General features: G+C 43.4%; 2 protein-coding genes across 4 annotated transcripts in view; one reads left to right on the forward strand and one right to left on the reverse strand.

The window, feature by feature from the left end:
- LOC147010358 (transmembrane protein 181-like) overlaps window positions 1-16,667 on the forward strand; it is a 17,475-nt gene extending 808 nt beyond the window's left edge. Inside the window, exons 2-17 of one of the 3 annotated variants that reach the window (XM_085860210.1) lie at window positions 5,715-5,827; window positions 5,985-6,049; window positions 6,262-6,355; window positions 6,478-6,602; window positions 8,055-8,177; window positions 8,258-8,338; window positions 8,660-8,759; window positions 9,301-9,431; window positions 9,578-9,669; window positions 9,881-9,938; window positions 10,029-10,131; window positions 10,220-10,304; window positions 12,287-12,369; window positions 14,210-14,299; window positions 15,739-15,813; window positions 15,994-16,667. In XM_085860210.1, coding sequence (XP_085716336.1) covers window positions 5,715-5,827; window positions 5,985-6,049; window positions 6,262-6,355; window positions 6,478-6,602; window positions 8,055-8,177; window positions 8,258-8,338; window positions 8,660-8,759; window positions 9,301-9,431; window positions 9,578-9,669; window positions 9,881-9,938; window positions 10,029-10,131; window positions 10,220-10,304; window positions 12,287-12,369; window positions 14,210-14,299; window positions 15,739-15,813; window positions 15,994-16,046 — 1,471 coding nt within the window. In that variant the 3' untranslated portion in view covers window positions 16,047-16,667. The other 2 variants (XM_085860211.1, XM_085860212.1) reach the window with 2 other exon arrangements.
- DYNLT1 (dynein light chain Tctex-type 1) lies at window positions 16,625-20,049 on the reverse strand. Its single transcript, XM_085860223.1, has 5 exons — window positions 19,897-20,049; window positions 19,036-19,077; window positions 17,601-17,724; window positions 17,236-17,313; window positions 16,625-17,054 (listed from the first exon to the last, which is right to left on the reverse strand). The coding sequence occupies exons 1-5, from the start codon at window positions 19,921-19,923 to the stop codon at window positions 16,984-16,986; spliced, it is 342 nt and encodes a 113-aa protein (XP_085716349.1). The 5' UTR covers window positions 19,924-20,049; the 3' UTR covers window positions 16,625-16,983.
- Between the last annotated feature and the right edge of the window lie 4,733 nt (window positions 20,050-24,782).

The following is a 24,782-nucleotide window of genomic DNA, read 5'->3' on the forward strand; positions in this document are numbered from 1 at the left end:
ATATATATACTATACACACACACACACACACACACACACACACACACACACACCACTAGCAGGGTGTGCTTACGCATTGTGCAAGCATATGAATCATGCTTCCCCCATTGTCTTGGGTCACTCACCTGCATTTGATTTTTAATATTTTTTTATTTATTTATATTTTCATTTATGGATGTTGTCTGACGGTTCTGTGGTTTTTACCGGTGTACTGGCTTCAATGTCCATCGGCACACAAAATTTCAGCTTTCTTCGTCACCTGGAAGGTACCGATCTTTAATATCAGTCAGTGAATGAGTGAGTGTCAGTCAGTTATTGGTTAAAAAGAGCTTTATATATCAGATATGGATGTCTTATCTAATATATAAAGCTTTTTCGAACTATTGACTCACTCACTCTCTCACTCACTCACTCACTCACTCACTCACTGATATTATTGGTATTACCACTGATACCATTATTGGTATTATCACTGATAAACCCATTGGCTGGAGGGCTGGCTTGACTCCACCCACAGTTGTTGAGAAGAAATTTGAGGCACCACCATGTTGGTTTTCTGGTAAACCTAAGATGTTACGGAAAGCCTCATAGTCACAATTTGAACAAGAAAAAGAGCAATCAGAGATTGCAAACCCTCGCCTGGAATTATTTTGAGTGGTGTACTTTTTTTTTTTTTTAATAGATTTTAGGGTAAATCCAATATGGTTGCCAAACCATGTGACCTTTTACCATGTGACCATCATATGTGTAAACCTTTTGTTCCTCATGGACAAGCAGTCATACATGTAACGTTTCGCCTCAATCTGTTCAGCCACTTCAGAGAAGAAGATTTTTGAGGGTTTTAATTTTTTTAAAAACATTATGGCTGCGAAATCACATGACCAATGATGTCATGATTTTTTGTTTTCTGTGAACCATTGTATCTCTAAATTGCCCTCAAAATTTTTCATGCTGATTGCACATGGCGTTGTACATATGCAATTATGATGTCATAATGAGGGCACCGATGAGATCATAAAAAATCACTCATTCCCCATGAGGACTACTTGCTATGTGCCAAATTTCAATTTTTTCTTGGTGCGGTTTCAGAGATACAGATGTCCAAAGTTTTTCCGTTTTTCCAATATGGCTGCCACACCACGTAACCTATGACATCATAATTATCATTAAAACATTCTACATGAGTAGTCGCACCAATGCTGAAAATTTCGTCTCAATCGGACAAGCACTTGCGGAGAAAAACACAAAAGATTTGTGTGGACAAACAAACAGACAGAAAAAATATAAACCAATGTCACCCGCAGGGTGACCCGTATCTTGCCAAAAGGTGACCACGTGTGACTTCTTTAAGGTCACACTGAGGTGAACAGAGCTGCTATCCACCAGGAGCGACTCCTTGAGGAATATCTGCCAACGAGAGATTCCGATGAGAATCGTTTTACAGAGAAACCATGAAAAATATACGTTTGCTTCATAACGTCACCAAATGACGTCATAATGTCTCAAGCTTGACATATCTAGAAAGCACTCGTCGAGGTGTTCAATTTGAGGTACTACACGATATGGTTCCTAAAACTTGAAAATTTGACCTTGGGGTCAAATATGTTTGACATTAGGCGCTAACCATGAAGGTCAAGGCCAATCGCCACCAAAAATTAATCAGCTGAGCGCCAGACCATGAACTATATTCCCATGAAGTTTGAAGACGATCCGATCAAAATTACTCAAAAAATAAGGGTTTCATCGACTCCCCTGATTTGCGACAAAGTGACCTTGACCTTTGACCTTGACCTTCAAAATTTTGTGCACTGAAAGGGACCTCTATAGGCCTTTGATATGCGAAGTTACAAAAATTTCCAATGATAACTTTACTCTGCAGAATTTTTTATACATGATTACAGACAAACAAAAAAAACATACAAGCTGACTAACATATCTTGCAAAAACTTCGTTTTGGCAAGACAACAAACGGACCCAAATATGAGGGTAACTACAACAGCATTTACAGAGCGTATCTCCGCCGGGCTGAACAGGTTACGTTTTTTTTATCCCCTGATAGGCTGGATCTGGTTGCAGACCTGAACCAAAATTGAATCGGCTTGTTCTTGTCACCTAACCAACTCATCCACCAAGTTTCATCCAAATCCGTCCACAACTTTTTCAGATATCCTGTTCACAGTAAGCTCTGGCGATACAACGATATACCGCTTTCATGGATATACGGAAATTGGAAAGTTGAATATACTGGTATACCGAAAAATTAGTTATGAAAAAAATCGATACATCTACAAACAAAAACCGGTACAGCTACAAACAAAAATCGGAACATCTGCAAACAAATATCGGTATATCTACAAACAAAAATCGGTATATCTACAAACAAAAATCGGTATATCTACAAACAAAAATCAGCATATCTACAAACAAAAATCGGTACTGCTACAAACAAAAATCGGTATTGCTGCAAACAAAAATCGGTACATCTCCAAACAAAAATCGGCATATATACAAACAAAAATCGGCAAATCTACAAACAAAAATTGGTACAGCTACAAACAAAAATCTGCATATCTACAAACAAAAATTGGTACAGCTACAAACAAAAATCAGCATATCTACAAACAAAAATCGGTACTGCTACAAACAAAAATCGGTACATCTCCAAACAAAAATCAGCATATCTACAAACAAAAATTGGTACAGCTACAAACAAAAATCAGCATATCTACAAACAAAAATCAGCATATCTACAAACAAAAATTGGTACAGCTACAAACAAAAATCTGCATATCTACAAACAAAAATTGGTACAGCTACAAACAAAAATCAGCATATCTACAAACAAAAATCGGTACATCTACAAACAAGAGTTGGTACATCTACAGACAAAAATTGGTGTATCTACAAACAAAAATCGACACATCTACAAACAAGAATCGGTATATCTACAAACAAAAATCTGCATAGCTACAAACAAAAATTGGTGCAGTTACAAACAAAAATCAGCATATCTACAAACAAAAATCGGTACATCTACAAACAAGAGTTGGTACATCTACAAACAAAAATTGGTGTATTGACAAATAAAAATCGGTCCATCTACAAACAAAAATCGGCACATCTCCAAACAAAAATCGGTACATCTACAAACAAAAATTGGAACATCTTCAAACAAAAATTGGTGTATTGACAAATAAAAATCGGTCCATCTACAAACAAAAATCGGCACATCTACAAACCAAAATTGGTACATCTACAAACCAAAATTGGTACATCTACAAACAAAAATCGGTACATCGACAAACAAAAATCGGCACATCTACAAACAAAAATCGGTATATCACCAACACATCGAAGAGTAAGGTGTTTACAATCCTTAAATACATGATATCAATATCAGAAAAAGGATGACCCCAATTTATTTACTCAAAATACGATGAAAAAGACAACTTCAAATTTTCCTATGATCTCATACCACGCACCAAAATCAGTGTACAGGGCTAGAGTAGCGCTAATTTATCTCTCAGTGCCTTGTGTTGCATGCATCCTGCACTCGCTGCCTTCATAATTGACAAATCACACATTGTATCCATACTTGTATGCCTGGTGTTGGCTTCATGGCTGGAGTGGTGGGCTTCAGATCCTAGGGTCCTGAGTTGAAATCTTGCTCGGCTGTTGAATTAACACCAGGTGTGGTTGACTCTGCCTGTCATACTTCTGAGGTCGGCAAAATGAGTGCCAGCTTGCTGGTATCCTGTGTCAGAGTGGCGACCCGTCCAGGATTGTGCCCAACAGCCAAGGAGACTGCTTTGGTGGCACCAATGCTCTGCACAGAGTATGGTCCCGATCGGTGCATCACTCGGTTAAATAAATGGTCCCAATGAATATCGTAGAGTGATAAATAAGTCCGGGAACTTGCTCGGGATTTTTGACTTAGCTGGTGGTTGCAGTCGTTTTGACATGACCCACGGAACTCAAACTGGGTAACTGGGACTCTCTTGCGGCTGTTACAATTTATATGTCCTTGCAGAAAAGCCTGTCAAAATGAAGGAAAACCCTTTTGTATTTTCACATCATTCAGCCTTGAAAACTCGTGCTAAAACCGAAAGTATGCACAAAAACCTTAATTTATCTCACAAATTGCTCATGCTTTTGTTTGGGGGGTGTATAGGCCACAGACTGCTGCTGCAATCACTCCCAGAAATAATAAAAATAACCCGGGGTACATCCATAAAACAAAAACACGCCTACAGCTTATGTACATATATACCGTAATATATTGTGGTTATATAGCTCGGGTAACTCCATTTCCACTTGGCTGACAGCAGAGGCCTGCAGCCGAAGACCTGATGCCTGGGACGACGTGGCTTCACAAAATGGCAGCCGTATGACTTTCTTTTTAGGTCACAATTGTGGGTGGAGTCAGGCCGGCTGTCCAACCAATGGGGTCATAGCAGTCTGTCCACACATGCTGTACTTGGTTGAACTAGCTCATATATTTATATATATATATATATATATATATTTATATATCCCTCTGGGAATTTAAACACATCAAATCAAAGGCATGAAAGGAATGCATCAACGGAATTGCATTTCACACAATAAAGGAATGTGACCCATATGGTATGTGAAAGGAGACCATCTTCTCTGCCTTGCCATCTCGCAAGCTGCTGCATCCGGTTATGCTACTGCATGTTCCTCCACGTGTTCACAGAAGACTTTGACAGCAGAGTTACGAAGGCGACGCCGCAAGATGCAACACCAAAAAAAAATACAAAGTCCAGATTCGAATTTGTCAAGAAATACAGAGGTGAGCTCGTGGAGTTCTGGAACAAAGTTTTCTGGACAGATGAGACCAAGATAAACCTTTACCAAAGTGATGGAAAGGCGAAAGCGTGGAGAAAGGAAGGGACCGCGTACGATCTAAAGCATACCACTTCCTGGTGGGAGTAGTGTCATGGCTTGGACTTGCATGACTTGCCTCTGGAACTGGCTCACTCATCTTTATTGATGATGTAACTAATGATGGCAGCAGCAGAATGAATGTGGAAGTGTACAGAAACATTTTGTCTGCTTATGTACAAGAAAATGCCTCCAAACTCATTGGGTGGCACTTCACCATGTAACAAGACAACGACCCAAAGCACACTACCATCACAACCAAGGAGTTCATGGGGGGGGGGGTATTTAGATATGCAACCAAATACTACCAGTTATGGAGGGCACTGTATGTGCAGCAGACTCGGTGGCATAATGGTTCGAGCGTCTGAGAGGTCAGTGGTTCAAACCCTGGCCGATACCTACCAAAGACTTTACATTGTGTGTGTTTGTGTGTACCTACACATATACAACTCCCTGGTGATGTCACCATATCTGCCCCCACTCTTCTCCCCACTCTTCTCCCCCCAGATAAATTGTTGATGAACCAATTTATTAATCGTCCGGTTGATGTCGCGCAGGCACGATGGGTCAAACGGCCTCTTCGTGTGTTGAAGTTATTTATATTTACTCGTATAACCTGTAGGTATCATGAAGGTAGAGAGGGTTGTGTGTGCCTGTCTGTTATGTAGTTTTTTTTGTTTTTTTTTAATTTCTGACTAAAGGTGGAAAATGTTTTTGATATCAATCTTTGCTGCAAACTGCTGATTGCTACCAAAGCCTTTGTTTGCCTCTCTCTCTCTCTCTCTCTCTCTCTCTCTCTCTCTCTGCAGGACAGCCAATTGGCAGACACTGCAGCTGTACACGCTGAGTCGGTCACGCTTTGTTTTGGTCTTGGTGTCTTTCTTTGGCGCCGTGTTTATCACATTCCTCATCGGAGTCAGTGGTGAGTATCAAACGATGCGATGCGTGATGCACCTGCTCAGACGGTCTTTGGTGAAGGTGTGTTGTTGAAGATGCATAATGTGGACCTCACTTGCGATGTCCTTTTGGTTAGACATATAAAGTATGGAAACGTGCTTAGAGGCTGCGTTTTGTCCCAGGTCCAGCGATTACCGCTTCGAGCATTGCCAAGGTGATCAAGCCGCCACATGGCAAGAATCCGAAGGTGACTTCATCTACGATTCATGACTTTTACTTTTTGCTGTGATTCAGAGTTCATTCAAAACCACCACTGTTGTGATGTGCCTTTTCCTCTAAAACTGTCACAACTTTCACTTAACCGTGGAATTTCATGAATAATGGGGTAGAACACTCGCTGAAACCAATCTCCGTTGTTTCTCATCGTATGACTAACGAACGACGTGTCCTGTGCTCCAGAACTCAAGGGAGTTTTCCCTTCGATCACCAACATTCACCGCATTTCACCAGCAGGTCTGGCTCCTGTGCCGCGTGCAGCTGCAACAAGCCCCACGTAGGCCTCAGGCCGTGACATGGCGGCAACTATGCACTTTACGCATCATGATGATTCTCTCTGCGCTGGGACTTGACTTGGACATTTTTTGTTGTTGTTTTGTTGTTGTTTACCCCCCGAAGCCGTTCCCCTACACGTAAACCTGAACGTGTCCGTTGGCTTGGTCGGCTCCACGAGTGAAGGAAGCAGGGAACTCCTGCGGCGGGACACCGTTCAACCTCGAAAGCGGTCGCTGCGATGCTCACAGGTAGGAAGCGGTGACCGTGGTCAACCGTTAAAGATGGTGGTCTGTGTCCGCAGTGCAATCCCAACCCCAGAAAAAATGCTACCATCATTGATTAAGGCTGGAGCCATATTTAGAATCCACACCTTTTCTTAAAAGACATGGGGCGGGGGGGGGGGGGTTGGGGGAGTATTGTAATCGGCTTCTGTCTCTCTATACCTGTTGTTGGCTGAATGGTTCGGGTGGTGGGCTTTGGATCCTATGATCCTGAGTTCAAATCCCACTTGGCTGTTGAATTAATACCAGGTGGGGTTGACTCAGCCTGTCATCCTTCTGAGGTCGGTAAAATGAGTGCCAGCTTGCTGGTATCCTGTGTCGGAGTGGTGACCCGTCCAGGATTGTGCTCAATCGTCAAGGAGATTGCTTTTGCAGCACCAACGATCTGCACAGAGTATGGTCCCAATCTCCTCCTCCTCCCCCTCCTCCTACTCCTCCTTCTTGGGGCCCTATGGTGGAGTCAAAAGGTCAAATCCCAAAAGATGCGATTATGGACACATTTAAAAATATTTTCTAATGAAACTTCGTACATACAATCAACATTGGGGGGACACATGAAATATGTGTTTTTTTTATTTTATTTGACCCCTGGTTCATGCCCCCAGGGAGTGAGAACTTGGGGTCACAGGGGTCAAAACAAGATTGTTTTTTTCATTTTTTTTTTTTTTAGCTCAAGTTTGATATCGCCTCATTCCTGGTGGAACTTTTTGCCATCTTTCAAATTACCTTTAGACGGGAAGCTTAGGGATTTACGATGACGTGCAATCGACTTCGCTCTAATTAATCATATTTTAATTGAATCAACACAGACCCGCGTCATGACCTTCACCAGTAAGGATCTGCTGGTGCTGCAATGTGTTGGTTGAATGACCCTCGCTCACCAGATTGTACAACCAGTAATAAGTTTACGGCTTCACCCCTGAGAAGGTGGGAGAAAATTACAGCCAGCCAATCAAAAGAATCTGTAAAATGATCTTACTGTTGGCTGTATAATGGAAGGGGCAGGCATATCGCATCTTCGTCTTCTGTGTTATACAGCATGTGGCTGCAGGTAACATTACTTCCAGGGGGTGTGGCTGTGCCGCTGATGCAGTGCCCTCTGTCGGTTAGGGCAGGAATTTGTACTCTGTTCAGGGTGCTTGCGATAGCTCGCCTACTCTTTGCAAAGGACACCGTGGGATCTTTAACGCCCACCAACTAATGCCGGCAGACGGGACACCCAGTTTAACGTCCGTCCGAGGCACGGCACACACTTTGTTGAATCACCCTGCCAGTGACACACTCGGGTGGCGGTTTATATCCGGGTCGAGATTTTAATCCAGGTGATGTTGTAATGCAATCGTGGGTTGTACATCTCGTACCCTGACACCAATTTAATTCAGATTGTTGTTATTTTTTTTTTTGTGGTGCAAACGGCAGGAAATGTGTGAGGATATGGTGATTTTGCACCTTGGTTCGGTGGCGTACACTCAGTACCGGGTGAGCGTTTCCATTGATGGTCTTGTTGCTGCCCTGATGGAAGACTCTGAAGTGCACTTCATGGTGAGTTACTGCCATGCTGCTGTTCTCTTTGGAATGGAGGAGGGGGCAGAACTAATTGAGATCTCTTGGACCTCCTGCAGTTCAAAACGTACAACCCGGCTTTCACCATGTTGGAGATCTGGTTCCGTTTTGCCTTCATCCTGTGCACCTTCATTGTCATGGTAGGACCCAGGACCACTCCTTTGCTCATCAATGGTTGAATTTTCTGAACTGGTCATGAATGATCATGCTCCAACTCAAACGGTATCACAGCTTAGCTCACCAGTTATAGTTGAGCCTTTAACCATGAATGGTTATTGGCTGTCTATGTAAACAGGCATCAGACGAAGCCTGCATCATGTCATGTGACTGGACTTTCTAATAATTAATTTAACAGTAGGCTAATGATGATGTGAAGTGAAGCTGCAGATCCAACAATGTGATCATGAATCGCTAGTTTGATGAGAAATGTCAGTGTGTCCTCTCTCTACACACACACACAGTGTGTCTACGGCTGGAAGATACTCTCCATCCCGATGGCATCGTGGACTGTGGAACAGTCATGGTTGATGGCTTTGTTGCCTCTACTCCTCCTTTACAATGGTATGGGTCTATCATGAAATGAAGTGCAAGCAACTTGTATTCTCTTATTTCCACTGTGTTGCATGGTTGTCTACCACACTGGCATGGTGTCCGCCGCGTCACGTGTCCCCATCTGCCATTTTCGGGGTGGGTGGGGGGGGGTTCCACTTTTATGGTTTCAAATCGGTTATTTATTATGATTTTTTTAAAATTGAAATATAATTGATTTGGTTTCCTCACATTCAGACTAATGAGAATGTACACATCACAGGATGACATCGCAACCAAGTCCGCCTCATGGAACAGCATGCCTTTATACCACACCACACAACCAACTCCATGTCATAGGCCTGAAGGCCTCATTGGAGTAAAATGTTGGGTTTTAGGATTATAATTATTATTATTATTCTTTTGAGCGTTTTCCAACTCGATTGGAATCATGCAAGGCACATTCAAACCACCTCCGCAACAGAACAAATACAGTACCAGCCCCACGTGGCCAACAACAATGTTGTATCGTGAGTGTGGTATCACATACAAACCCTCATGCTTGTCCCAACAGATCCTGCTTTCCCTCTGTCTCTACTTTTGCGACACTGGTCGGCTGCAGTGGTTGACGTGACATTTCAGACATGCTTTCTGTCGGCACTGCTGCTTTTCTGGCTCTGCTCTGCGCATTGCTTGCTTCTTGAGGTATCGACCGGCCCTTCCATTATAAAACGCCGTGATGTTCTGTGTGCATTACACAATGGCAGAAAGCCAGCCCTCGTCGTGCATCGGAGTAGCCTTCCAAACATTGCTGATCTCTTTTATCTTCATCATCCCTTGATCCCCTGCAGCCCCCACGGCACCGATTGACTTTCTATATGCCAAAAGTCCTCATCATCGGTCCACTCTGGGCTCTGGCTCTTACTCTTGGCATCTGGAAAATGTACGTTGCTTTTTTTATCAGCTGCGTAATAATCCCTGACAACTGTTATTGTGATAATCGCTGTCATACATATCATCATACTCCCACCTGGTACAGCTGCATCTCTCATTCTCACCTTCACTATTATCCCTGTTATGTTTCATCTAGCTTGTGTTATCCATTATTCCCAAACCTGGACGATTCTCTACACAACTTGTTTTATTTCTCATAGTGTGAATGAAGGACACGATCCATCTTACCATTCCCAAGTGGATGCAGGTGCATTCTTGGTGAGTTTAAAACTATCAGGTATCTCAGCCTGGATGGTGTATGGTTTCTAGTGGAGCATGTGACATTTGTGACGGTGTGTTTGTGCACAGGTGGTGCGTATAGCATTCTGCTTCCTCGGTGCACTGTACATAATCTACTTCCTGGCTATGGTAATAGCTGCCTGGAGGAGACGGCAGCGGCCTGCTCACGACGGTGACTTCAACATGGTGTTCTCTCATTGGAATTCCTCTCAAACAGCCGTACCTCTCCATACCTAACCCCATACCTCTTGCATTTCCAGATGAGATGACTATTGTGAAGGTTTTGATTCCAAATTTGCGACTCAAGTTCCTCGCTGCCCTCACATTCATCGAGTTGATCATCAGGTGGACATGTCTCCCCCTCCCCAATAAAATGAAATGCTGATCCAATTACCCCTGAAAGTGAGATATTCATTCATATCCCCCTGAAACTGAGATGTCTGTTCATTTTTCATGAAATTGGGATGTTGATTGATTTATCCCAAAATAGAGATTTTGATTGATTTACCCTGACAGACATTCCGGTCGATTTACCCTGAAATTGAGATTCCGGTTGATTTGCCCCAAAAAAATTTTTGGGGTTAATTGCTTTAATCAATTTTTTGGGGCAAACATTAATCAAAAAGGGATTTTAAATAATATTCCCCGAAAGTGAGAGTTTGATTAATGTTCCCTGAAAGAGATTTTGATTAATCTTCCCCGAAATTGAGATTTTGGTTAATCTTGCCAGAAATTGGGATTTTGATTAATCTTGCCAGAAAGTGAGATTTTTATGAGTCTTTCCTGAAATTGAGATTTTGATTCATGTTTGCAGAAAGAGATTTTGACAAATCTTCCCAAAAATTGAGATTTTGATTACTCATCCCAGAAATTGAGATTTTGGTTAATCTTGCCAGAAATTGAGATTTTGGTGAATCTTGCCAGAAATTGATTTTTTGATTAGTCTTTCCTGAAATTGAGATTTTGATTAATCATGCCAGAAATTGAGTTTTTGATGAGTCTTTTCGGAAATTGAGATTTTGATTAATCTTCCCAGAAATTGAGATTTTGATTAATCTGCCCCAAAATTTCGATTTTCATTAATCGTCCCAGAAATTGAGATTTTGGTTAATCTTGCCAGAGATTGAGATTTTGGTTAATCTTCCCAGAAATTGAAATTTTGATGTCTTTCCTGAAATTTAGATGTTGATTAATCTTCCCCGAAATTGAGATTTTGATTACTCTTCCCCGAAATTGAAATTTTGATTAATCTTCCCAGAAATTGAGATTTTGGTTAATCTTCCCAGAAATTGAGATTTTGGTTAATCTTGCCAGAAATTGAGATTTTGATTGATCTTCCCCATAATTCAGATTTTGATTAATCTTCCCAGAAATTGAGGTTTTCATTAATCTTCCCCAAAATTGAGGTTTTGATTAATCTTCCCAGAAATTGAGATTTTGATTAATCTTCCCCAAAATTGAGATTTCGATTAATCTTCCCCAAAATTGAGGTTTCGATAATCTTCCCAGAAATTGAGATTTCGATTAATCTTCCCCAAAATTGAGATTTTGATTAATCTTCCCCAAAATTGAGATTTTGATTAATCTTCCCCAAAATTGAGATTTCGATTAATCTTCCCCAAAATTGAGATTTCGATTAATCTTTCTTCCCTGAAATTGAGATTTTGATTAATCTTCCCCGAAATTGAGATTTTGATTAATCTTCCCAGACATTGAGATTTTGATTAATATTCCCCGAAATTGAGATTTCGATTAATCTTCCCCGAAATTGAGATTTTGATTAATATTCCCCAAAATTGAGGTTTTGATTAATCTTCCCTGAAATTACGATTTTGATGAATGTTCTCTGAAATTGAGATTTTGATCAATTTATTTTCCTGAGAATAGAGACGTCGATCGATTTACCCTGAAATGAAGACGTCGATTTAATTTCTCCCTGGAATTGAAATTTTTGAATAACTTATCCTGAAATTGAGGGATCATGTATTTTACCCTGTCATGTTTCGGCATCTCAAGGAGATGGGGATGAGCCAGACATCAGCCTGGAGGATGGCCAGACGGAGGCCTCTGGAGTAGTGGTGAAAAGTGGACGCAGCAACACGCTGCTCCGGCACATGCTCTCATACCTGACCTGACGTTTCTCCCCGAGCATTTGTTTAATACTCGAATAACACGCTACCTTTTCTGAATCCGAGTAAAGGGCTCGTAATTCTACTTTGCATGTCTTCCTGTGGTTTGGTGCTAACTTGGTGGATTATGTATGGAAAGTACCTTGTGAGACAGGGTCTGATATCATGACTTGACTTTTTTGATGGTTGTGTTTGCAGCTTGACTGTTCTTTTCCTACGCTTTGGCACACATGTTCTGCAAAACAATTTTGTGGCTGAGCTCTCGACTCACTACCAGAACTATATCCTTTCCTAATGTGGCTGGAGAAATGGATCTCAGTTAATATGGTGAACAGCACTCACCTAGTAACCAGTGTATGCATCATAACCGAGCCTTTTAACGTACAACCATAAACCACACAACCAAATTACAACTCCACATGTGAATGTGAGCTTATCCATCCAGAACATTCCCTTCAAGTTCAGGGTTTTCCCTAGGGTTTAAAAATGACTTGGGTAAACTGCCAACATGTATAATTTTGCGGCCACGACAAGTGGGCGCAGGGGGGGGGGGGAGAGTGGGAGAGGGGGGGCCTCTCCCCCTTTCGCTGTCAGGGGGTCTGGGGGTTCTCCCCAAGGAAATTTAGCAATTTTACATGCTCGTAGGTGCATTCTGGGCATGCAAGTAGAGACACAAATTATTATCTTGGCATCATCAATTTTGTAAAAAATATTCTCACTTACAACATATCTTAGATTTAGCATGTGTGTATCTTCACCATAAATATTTAAAATCTTTTTTTTTAATCTTTTTTTTTTATTTTTTAAATTTAAAAGCAGTTGGGCGGCCAGAAATTGACTTAGGCGGCCGCCCAAGTGAGCCCTATGGATGGAAAACACTGCAAGTTTAGCATCCATCAAGCAGGTCAAAGTCCTCTGGGGGGGTGGGGGGGGGCTCAGAATGAGACACACAGGTTTGTTGTTTTTTTAACTACTTTGTTTGTATACTTATCTAAGACCCATTGAGGACCTTCCACATATGACAGGCAGGACTAGAATGCCACTTGGTAGAGCGCATACCTCCATTAGGCTGAACAGTTTGTTTTGCATCTCACTGATAGGCCGGATCTGCATCCCGGACCCGAACAAAAATCTAATCGGCTTAATCTTCTCACCCACCCAGCCACCTCATCCACCAAGTTTCGTCCGAATCTGTCTCCAACTTTGAGATATCCTACTCAGACAGACAGACAAGGGTGAATACATAACCTCTGTCCACCTTCGTTGGCAGAGGTAACTATGACATATGACAACTCTGGCACATGTCACTATACTTGCAAGGACCAGAGATGATGAAGGACAAACCAACAGCATTTGGGCTTTAACATGCAATTCCAGCAACACCAGGCTCAGATGACAGTGCCATGTCAGATCCTGTGTTGTGCTTCCGAATCTTCTGACGGTGCCGTATCGGATCCTGCTATGTGCACCGTTCCTACAAATTGTGGGTAAATCCCTTGAACGTGCCATAAAAATAATAACCAGTGAAACAATGTTTACAGTGTCATTGGAACCACTTCCATTCTTCTCTGGACGAAAGCAACAGGACATTGATGGAGGTAAGCTAACTGCTGTGGGAAGCAAGAAGCTTCTCAAGCGTTAACCCTCATGCTCTTTTGCTCCAATGAAGGGTTAACGTCCAAAACGTCAGCTTCTCCTTGCTTCCCATGGCGGTTAGTATAACCTCGATCAACATCTTCATGATTTCATCCATTGTTCTACCCGTCCGCCAAAGCAGATAGACAATAGCCTTCACGAGCAAGATGAGTTCTTCATTCCACCTCCTCATTTCACCTGCATAACCGAGGACAGTTTTTCATTTTTACAGAAACTGGCTCCATGAAGGAGTGCAAGAAGTATATTGAAGTAATCACTAGTTAAATTAACACTATTAAAAATGGTTATCATTTGCTTTAACCTCATCACAACTGTTTGTGGATTCATCAAAAAATACCTGTTTATTTATTACTTACCATGGTGACACCGTATGTACTCATACAATGCCAACGGTTACGTGACTGTCTTTTTGAAATTAGTCACTTTCAATGCACGAGCAAAACAAACCCTTTAACTAGGGATTACCAGCAGAATTTCTGACGTTTTTTGGAGTCTTGAATTACTACATCTACACGCTCGCGTTTGTCTACTCTCCCTCCAAGTTCACAAACAGAGGTGAGGTTCTTGGGACTGGATGAAGGGTAGGTACTAAGAGTACGGTACATCTTAACATAATGGAGGTAATGTGTACATTCTTCCCTATTCACCCTATCATTTGCCCGAGGTCATCTTCCATCTGCGGGGAAGTCAGCTAACATCACCTTCATCAACCATCGTTGCTGCTTATATATGGTGCAAGCAAAAATCACTTCCGCTTCACGATGAAGCTCAATGTTGGATTCTTTCGTTTGAACCCACAATTATTATTTAAATGACACATTTCGAATTATTCTCACTCAGAATTCAATATCACCATAATGTATATTATCAAATTGTTTCAACTTTCTTTATGTAAGAAGATGATGATTTGTAATACTGGATACCACCGGGTGGCGCTATATGATGTACATTCAGATCGAGAGAATTGGGGTCTTCTCCCACCATCAACCCCATCTCTCTCAGATATGATACTCCAACAGAAACCATACTTGGGGTACCCTTGGGCAACATGCAAAATTTGGTTCAGCAGTTTTGTTTTGTTTTACTTTGCTGTGATGGCTAATTAATAGGACAAGGAGAAAAAGGATTCCTGGGAGTAAGGGGATAACCAGCGTCGCAAGTCAGCATTTGCAGTTTCGCCACGTGTGCCCATTTAGCCATGAAAAAAAAAGGACAACTAAAAAGAAAGTTTTTTTTTTTCCGTCACAAACTTTCCCGGGAGTTTCCTGAATCCAACGTAGTTCGATTTATTGAAATTTGTTAATCCGTTATCAAGGTATAACATGACAAACAAACAGACATGACTCCTTTTATTAGTATAGATGACAAAAATTTCAAAATTGATCACTTGGCGTTTTACATCACAAAAACTCAACAGTGTTGTCCAGCAAAGCCAAATATGGTTGGAGTAGATCCCAGTTTTCCAAGTGTACAATGTTTTCCAGAAGAAAGTATCATTTTCTGGAAATATCACCATTTTGAATTGCTCACCAAACATGGGCCGAGATGGGCACTCGCGCCTTTTGGGCGTGAGTGCCGATGCTGGCGTTTGTTGATGTGTGATCATGTCTGCCCCGTCTTAAACTGGACTTTCAACTTTGATTCCTGTCCTGCATGTAATGCAATAGTGTTGAAAAATGAAAATAGATGTCGAGACATCTCACGGTAACTTTTACACGATTCGGGTCCAGTACCATGGTGGACCTTGCCAGCACACCAAATTGTATGTGCATGTTGAAAGTAAATGGATAGACTAAGGGGTTAAAGTTGAGCAAACAGCTGATGTTTTGGACAACGGCTCCATGTTGTCATTGTCCGTGTGCCGAGGTTCATGGGCACCCGGTCGATCAGGTTGTCCTCTAATCCTCAGCACATCTTTAAGGGCTGTCAGACACATTTTCCAAGTTTTTGTCCACATAGCTGCCTTTTCTGATAAGTTTCCGATTTTTTTTCAGAATGGACAGCAAGTGGTGACTCGATGCCGATGCTCCGGAGAGTCTACCAGCTCCAAGGACAACGGAAGCATGATGGTAAATTGCACGGGCAGGCATCACCATAACAGTGTGTGTAAACAACACGCAGTTACCTTTGTGCCTACAGGTGGTTTGTCACTAAAGCTGTGAAACAATCTCATATGATGAGTTAAGGGAGATGAAGTACTTCGTTCCTGGGCTGGACTTTTAATATGACCACACACTTTCTCTCCCTAGAGTCGCAACCTTTCATGCGTCTCACATTAAGTGATTCCGAAGAAGAGGTATGACGAGGACTGCCACCAGGAACTATGGCTGCAGATACACATCATGTTTTCAGGACGAATGGAGCAGAGAGTGTCATGTGCAAGTCATACCAATGTGGAAAACAAAACGTCCTTTGTACATTTAATTAAACGGATTTGCTCATAGTACAATCGTAAACCACACTTACTGGAAGATTTTTGTGACGTACGCTCACCTGCTGGAGGAGGGTGATGCTCACGGCGCAGTTACTGGAAGATTTTTGTGACGTACGCTCACCGGCTCGAGGAGGGCGATGCTCGTGGCGCGGTTACTGGAAGATTTTTGTGACGTACGCTCACCTGCTCGTGGCGCGGTTACTGGAAGACTTTGACGTCCGCTCACCTACTCGAGGAGGGCGATGCTCGTGGCGCCGTTACTCGAAGATTTTTGTGACGTACGCTCGCCTACTTAAGGAATGACAACACGCTGATTTTCCCTTTCTCTGCGAGGAAAGGTGTTCTCTCACCCCCCTCCCCACCCTCCATGTTGTCCCATCTGTATTTAAACACAAAGAGTCGATTTGTACGCTTCATGTTGACAGAATTTAAAGAGCCAGTGAAAGTCTGTTTGCTTTCCTTTTAATATTAAACAATACAATCAAAAGAGTTGATATTGCAATGCATTTTGGGTAACATCTTTAAATTGCAGTTTTGCTAATGGTCATCGTCTGGGTGAAGATGCGAGGACAATAAGTACATGTAAAAAGCAAATGTTTCGGTCACATGGTCTCCTGTAATGTTCACGGCTCATCCGAAACATGTCAGTCGGTCTGCGTCACGACTCGTATGGGACGGTGCAAACAACAATGGGAAATGCAAAAGTGTTAAACTCAAGTATTCATGTCGACACAGACTCCATTATTCTCCCCTCCTTTGTGCCGAGGGACCATGTGCTGCAGGGTCCTCCGTTTGAGATACGTGCTCAGATGGCGAGGCCAAACACGGACACAATGCAGTAAATCGTTTTGTTTTCCCATCTGACGGTGCAGCTTCCTGTGTAGATACACATCATGCTTTCAGGGAAAAATGCATTAAAAACTCTCAGATGCTTTCACCCAATGATAGGATCCATGTTTATACAACATGTTAATGTGTTAAATAGCTTTGAAGGCCCAAAGTGGGTGGGGGTGTAAGAGGAGTCTGAGTGAGGGGGAAGAGTCTAAGGGGAGAGTACCGTCAGTAGTGTTGTCCCAAAAGCACGAGCTGGCCAAGTGCAGGCCAGCACCATTCTTCTGTACAATGGTGCAAGTCACTGTGGGAAACAGTCTGCCGTTACAGGCCTCCTGGCTTACGGAGGTATAAACAGAGACCGAGATGCCACCAAGACCGACGGTCATGCTCGAACAAAGCAGCATCTTTCGAGTCAAAATAACATGATTTTTCTAACCTTTCAAAACAATTTCGATATAAAGTTGCTGGAATTATCAACACTTGTTTAACCGAAACAGAGCTAGTCCATTTTATCTGATTAACGTGATGATGTAACAAAACGAGCATGGAGTCTTTCAATCCTCCAGGACAATTTATTTTGCTTCTCACCGATGTACTTGAAAGGCTTGTTCAGCTTTGCCAGGTGATTTAGACATTGATCCACGATGTTCGATGACCACTGGTTGACCTTGCTGTGTTGGTAAGACATTCCGCCAATGGCCGCCTCCACACACTGCACGTCACACCGAATGGACTTTCAATCATTCATTCATTTCTACTCGATCCTCCTCACGAGCTTCTTGACATCAGTTTCTCACAATCATCATTTATTTAAGTTGGCTGTAAAGATCTCCGAACGGTGGGTCCACGTCCCATCCACGGCCAGTCAGCGAACCTGCCAATGCGATCTCGCTTTTAAACTCCCTACTTGTACATGCTTTCCATAATGATGGCTGTCCGTCGGTGTCGACGGTGACTGTCACAATGTTTCGGTGCGCTATTGGCCTCTGTGCACACGTTCATGCGAGTGAAGCCCTATCCTTGATCTACAGTCTACACACTCTCTGGCACACTCGGCAGATCCATGTGGCATCCGTTTCATCGGTTGCTATTTACACTCGTTCGTTCCTTCCTTCGAACACACCTCTCCTTCAGGTTATTTACATGATTGGTTTCAGCTGTTCTCACACCACTCTGTACTGCTACTCTCCATTTTGCTCCGTCACGCACGATATCCTCCCAAGCCCAAGGTCGCTTTCAGATGTTCTTTAATCACATCCTCGAATCTACGCTTCGGACCACCTCGATGTCATTTGCCATCTTTCATCCGTCCAAAAAACATTTGCTTCGGCAGACGAGTGTCCGGCGTACAAGCAACATGTGCAATCGAACGTTGCAGTGCGTTCATCAGCGTTGCCTCTATGCTCGACAACCTGGCTTGCTCCAGCACTCTATAGTTACATACGTGCTGCTGCCATGAGACACGCTTATGGAAAGCCTCAAAGTGCTTCATGTGGTGTCGGTACGTTGTCCAGGTCTCCGACCCATCGAGCAGTGTGGTGAGGACAACCGCCCGGTACATTTGGATTTTAGTGTGAAGATGGCTCCTTCTAACTCTCCACCCTCTGATAATCAGCAGACCAAAGGCTTTTGAGGCTTTGTTAATATGGCTGGCTATGTCTGAATCCAGGTTGACATCATCTTGGAGAACACTATCAAGGTAGGTGAACTGACGGACTCGCTCAAGTTCTGCACCCTCGATCGTTATTAGCTCAGGGTGCTGCTTGCACCGTGACTTCGGTTTTCCTCAAGCTGAGAGTCGGTCCAAATTTAGCAGCAGCAGGAGGAGCAAGTTTGTCAGATGGTTTGTGGGCTCTCGGCCGAACGTGTCGTGAAGGAACAGGATTTCCAGAAGTATCTCCGAGCTCACGTTGCCCGGTGCGTCGAACCTTCGCCGATTAATCGGCAAGCCACCGGGGTTCTCTGTACCGAATAACCCGCATTAAGAAAGCACATTTATACGTGAACCCACGAGCACACTCACCTCCTTAATGATGTTGCTCACCTCTTCAGTGACAAAAACAGTCTGTAAGAAACGCACAGCACAGGAATGGGTGAATGAGCCGAGAAAGCTCGAGCAGTGAACACTGCGCTCAACATGCATGCTCTGGTGTTAATCACCCCACCTGTAGAACAAACCATGAGCGTCACAAAGGTACCATTGAGGTTCATGCTGGAAGGGGAGGGGGGTAGGGGGAGGGGCTAGGCTGTTTGTTATGAATATTTTATATCGTTATCATCAAAACCATAATTTCACATCATCCACCACAAGGGAACGATGAAATATTCCAACGGTCGACGAGCGTCATGTCGGTCGACGACACAACACAGGGAGCAGTCAAAGCACAACGTCCTGGGAGCACGGAGAGGTGGAGACGAGGAGGAGGAAGAAGTGGGGGTTAAATGAGGGGAAAAGAGGGAAAGTGTTGCTCACAATGTAAGGGGAGTCACGTCGGGTAACACGGATGTTGATAAGTCATCATGTAACGAATGTTTGGGGGGAAGAGGAGCGAAAGAGGAGCGTAAGAGGCGCGAAAGAAGAGCGTAAGAGGACGAAAGAGGAGCGAAAGAGGAGCGTACGAGGAGCGTAAGAGGCGCGAAAGAAGAGCGTAAGAGGACGAAAGAGGAGCGAAAGAGGAGCGTACGAGGAGCGTAAGAGGCGCGAAAGAGGAGCGTAAGAGGACGAAAGAGGAGCGAGAGGAGCGTAATGGGCGGAAAGCACGAGTCGCCATGGGAACGGACGGGCCTGGCCGACGAGGTGTAAAAAAAAATCTAAACATTTCCTCCTGTGAGGGCCCAGGGATTACAGGGCCCAGGGATTCCCTCCCTCTGGACGGGCTCGCACCTCGTCCGAACCCTGGTACTCATCCATAGCGATGGCCGGCGGTCTGACTGAGGAAACGCCGAAAAACCAGCTCCCTCAGGTAAACTTCCGGCGCAGTGACGCACACGATCTCGACGCACACTCAAACCGGAAACAAATGTCGTTGTTTTGTGAGAAATTAAACAAACACACACACACATATATATACATATACACAGAGAGTGAAATAATTTTGATTCACGATGTATGCATAATCTCGTGGAGTCGTTATTTGTATCACGTGATGTCAGAGCGACCCTGCCATTGGAAGTTCCTCATGTCGTATTTGTATCACGTGAGGTTAATAAAACCGTCCTCTCGGAGAAAGCACCGCCCTCTCGGAGAAAGCACCGCCCTCTCTGAGCAAGCACCGCCCTCTCTGAGCAAGCACCGCCCTCTCTGAGAAAGCACCGCCCTTTCTGAGAAAGCACCGCCCTCTCTGGGAAAGCACCGCCCTCTCTGAGAAAGCACCGCCCTCTCTGAGCAAGCACCGCCCTCTCTGAGAAAGCACCGCCCTCTCGGAGAAAGCACCGCCCTCTCGGTGCAAGCATCGCCCTCTCTGAGCAAGCACCGCCCTCTCTGAGAAAGCACCGCCCTCTCGGAGAAAGCACCGCCCTCTCGGTGCAAGCATCGCCCTCTCTGAGCAAGCACCGCCCTCTCGGAGAAATGACCCAGTGGTGCCATCCTGCCTGCGCTGCACAAACCCCATGAACCACCACCCACCCACACACAAGCTCGTAGCTACCCACAAATCCTACCCAGGTATCTATCCAATTCCAATTTAAACCTGTCTACTATTCCTGTTTCCACTGCCACGACCTTCCCAGGTATTCCATGCGTTATTACTAATCTAATCTCAAGTGTATTCCGTGTATTCCGTATTGGAATGTAGTGTATTCCGTATTCGTTCTTTCTGCTCGTGTTTATTAAGATGATAATACCACGTTATGTTGAACTAGTTTGTGCCATTTTCTGCACAACTTCCCAATTAGTGGGGCAACTTAGCATCACAATTGTGCATTTTGTGAGGAAAGCACCAAATTTGGCACACTAGTGGCCAATCATATTATGAACAGATTTGGATATTGGGCCATCTCAAATTTTTGATGGCAGTGGAAAATGGCTGCCACAGCCATCAGCGGCTGAATTTGAGATGGCCCAATATCCAAATCTGTTCATAATATGATGGGCTACTAGTGGGCCAAATTTGGTGCTTTCCTCACAAAATGCACAATTGTTATGCTATATTTAGCTAAGTTGCCCCACTAAATACAACACCAAATGTTCACGTAATCTCAAAATGTACTTTACAAACAATATAATTATAATTCATTCCAAATGGCTATTAGTGGAATAAGAGATCATTGGCCGAGACTGAAAACACATTACATCAAATTCAGGTTTTATGGTATAAGATGTATTAAAATGTTACCACCGAAGCAGAACGAGACAGTGAATTATAAACATCCTGATTATCTCTTGATTTGTCCATCATCATGTCCGCAGATCACGTGAACACTCCGCTTTTGTACCTGATGCAGTTGAACGGTACGCTTCAGGGGTTAACTACCTAAACTGGCGTGGTGGCAGTGGTAGGATTACCCAAATTAGTCAAACTGAAGTACACGACAGAACTATGGTTCCGCACACTTGCAATCATCAAGCCGGAGATTTATCGAGCTTTATCGCCCTTGCTTGATGAAATCGACATGACCGAAACGCCAAGGTAACTCGCGCTGCCACATCTCGCACGAATTCATCCCATCGTCAGTCTACCGGCTCACAATCAACGATGAATGTTCGGCCTTACAAACCCCAACACCCACAAATATCATGACCTTTGTGTTGTCAGGCATGGAGACCAGATCACCACTTCCTTAGCGGATGTAAATACCTCCAAGACCGGGATCGGAAGGCACGGCAAATCTTCAACGTCTTGGAACAGTCGGATGATGATACAAACGACACTACTCCGGATTCGCCGGGTGTCCTTACTGAAGTTGCCCTTCTTACGAATGTGGTGGCTTTGGCACACAGAATCTTGGTCCACCATTCACCTTACATAAATGCCTTTTACAGCCATCACACCACTCATAACACCATTGATAGCGATGCCACAGGAAACATGATATGCCTATCTACTGCACAGAATTTAGGCCTGAACATGAAGAAGGGCTCCCAGTAAGCTCAGTAGGCAGATGGCTCTTCACCACTTGAAGTAGTTGGTGAAGTTGATATAACCCTGTCATGCGAAAAGAAAGAATTCAGCTTCCAAGGCCTTGTAGAGGACGTAGACGTTGATTATACGAGGTGGGACACCTTTTATGGAGCAAAATAATGTCTCTGTTTGCCCAGCAAAGCGTCAAGTTTTATTCTATAATGGAACTATCTATACATATGGGTCATCTGAGACATCTTCCACCAACGATAATATTCGCTGCACCATGTTACCCAGATCGCCCAGACTCCTGCCCATTCTGGACGCTGTCGTCACTGGTCGTCCTTCCCAGGACAATGTTGTTTTGGTTGAGGAACTAACCAACGTCTTTCGTACAGCTCAAGAAGCCAGATCTTTACACCGCACAATCCTACTCCCCTGACCCGAAGATCAATTGTGGATCATCACCGATGCATCTGTGAAGAAGCGTGGTATCGGTGCTACTCCGAATCACCCGGGATGGAAAACCACGGCTGGCTGGTTGTTTCAGCAGAAAACGATGCGGTCGCCGGATAACCTGGCTGCCCTGTAAAGTTGAAGCACTGTCTATCGCTGTCACAACCAAACATTTTCATCTGCGCTTCATATGTTTATCTGAGAAATCCATAGGAAGGATTAATTTTATGAATTTAGACCGGTCTTTTTATGATCCTTACCTCCGCCATCGAAGGTGAAGGAGGTTATGTTTTCACCCCTTTCTATCTGTTTGTTTGTCCGTTTGTGTACAGGATATCTAAAAAAGTTGTGGATGGATCCGGACAAAATTTTGTGGACAGGTTCGGTGTTTGGCAAGGATGAACTGATTAGATTTTGTTGAAAACCTGGATCCAGATCCGACTACTAGTGATTCTTCACTATTGAGAGATAGTGCCAAAAACGATGTTTCAAAAATGTATTGGGCCAGATATATTCTCATGGATCAGGCATTGTGGGGCGGAGGTATGCGCTCTATCGAGTGCCCTTCTAGATTTGTCATAAAATGAGCATAAAAACCTACAAAAAACCTTTTGGTATTTTATTACATACTAACCCATTGGGTTCCCGCCGTAACAGCGGTTGATAAAAAAAATCATTTCAAGAAAAAAAAAGATAGCTCCAGCGAACTATACCGCGGACGTTGTTTGCATTGATCAAATTCTCCCGAAGAGTACTTGACTGAATCGGGAATTGATTTTTTAATAATTTGCCTGATTTCAACGAAACTTGATACTGCACACCGCAGGAGAATGGTGAGTAAGGTGTGCTGAAATTTTTGCGCTATCGTGTACCGTTTTGGCTGTATTTCGGGAACATACAAACATACATACGTACAAGATGAGAGTTTTAGTAATATATAGATTGTTGTATTCCATATTCAAACAGGTTATTTAATTTTGTATTTGTATCAGTGTTTTTATGTCCCTGCATGTAATTTCTCATTTTACAATATTAAACCCAGAGAGTACATGTTGTCTTACAAAAAAAAAAAAAATTCAGATCATGGATGCTGAGAAAGCGGATACACACCGACTGGAGAGCTAGACTGAGCTAGACGAGAGAGGAGAGGAGACCAACAGAGCTAGACGAGACTATTCATGCCGTATCATCTGCTGAAGTGTGAGCCTTGAGGGACGTGATGACCAAGCCAAAGGATGATAGCGTAAACTGCTAAATGTTGCAAACCAAAGAGCAGGATATGGTGAGAATGAGTTTGTGATCATCAAGGATCGGCTTCAGGGCACCTCTCGAACAGACCTGAAGGATAATAACATCTTGTGGCACGAAGCGTGTTGCGCTAACTGTACAAGTGCAATACACATCAAATGATCAGAAGAGCGTCATACAAGGGCTCTCACCAATGAAGGGACTGGTCTGCTTCGGAAAAGGAAAGGACGGCTGGCAAAGTCACAGCATGGGCCACCTGCTCAAACAATTTCTGCAGAGGAGCCATTCACCAGATCTCGGAAAATCATCATTTAAGAGAACTGAATGCTTTTTTTTTTGCCAGGGATCAAGATTTGTCAAGGATCAACTTCATGTCTGCCAAAGTTATAATGTTGGCAAAAGAATTGCCCATGTTGTGGAGACCTCTGGCAATGAACAGTGGTGTGTCAACTATGCTGAACTGATAGCTCCTTCAGATGCTCTGTCAAGGGACATCCTTTACCATAAAGCTTGCATGACAGAAAATTGTCAGAAGTATCAAGGATGTGCAAACATCGTCGGTTCCTCATCATTCCCTGCTACATCATCAGAAGAATCTCCAGAAGAGTTAATAAACTTTGTTGCTGCCGTAACGCAGTTTTACAGTCAGTTGAAAGAGAGACTAAACCAAGGGAAAATAATTCCCATTGAAGAAGCTGAACAGGACGATGAGAATATGATGAGAGACCACGGTCAAAACAGAACTTTGGAGAGAGCCGCTCTCAGAGATGGTATAAAGCAACACATAAAACGGGTGCAGTTCGGTAAACCGAAGAATCTGGCAAAACCAAGCCTGATCCATACGGCGAAAACTGGGAATGTTGCCGTTGAAGAGCATTCGATCAAAGATGGAGTTGACATCTTTCAATGTGCTTTGCTTATTAAAAAAGCCATTGAACGATTACAGTCGTGGAAATTTGGTGGATCACTCCAAACAGGTGATTCTCATGTCGTTCCAGATGAATTA

This window comes from Eptatretus burgeri, chromosome 16, assembly GCF_056783735.1.
Source record: "Eptatretus burgeri isolate ZD-2024b chromosome 16, Ebu_testis_v1, whole genome shotgun sequence".
Classification (NCBI taxonomy): Eukaryota; Metazoa; Chordata; class Myxini; order Myxiniformes; family Myxinidae; genus Eptatretus; species Eptatretus burgeri.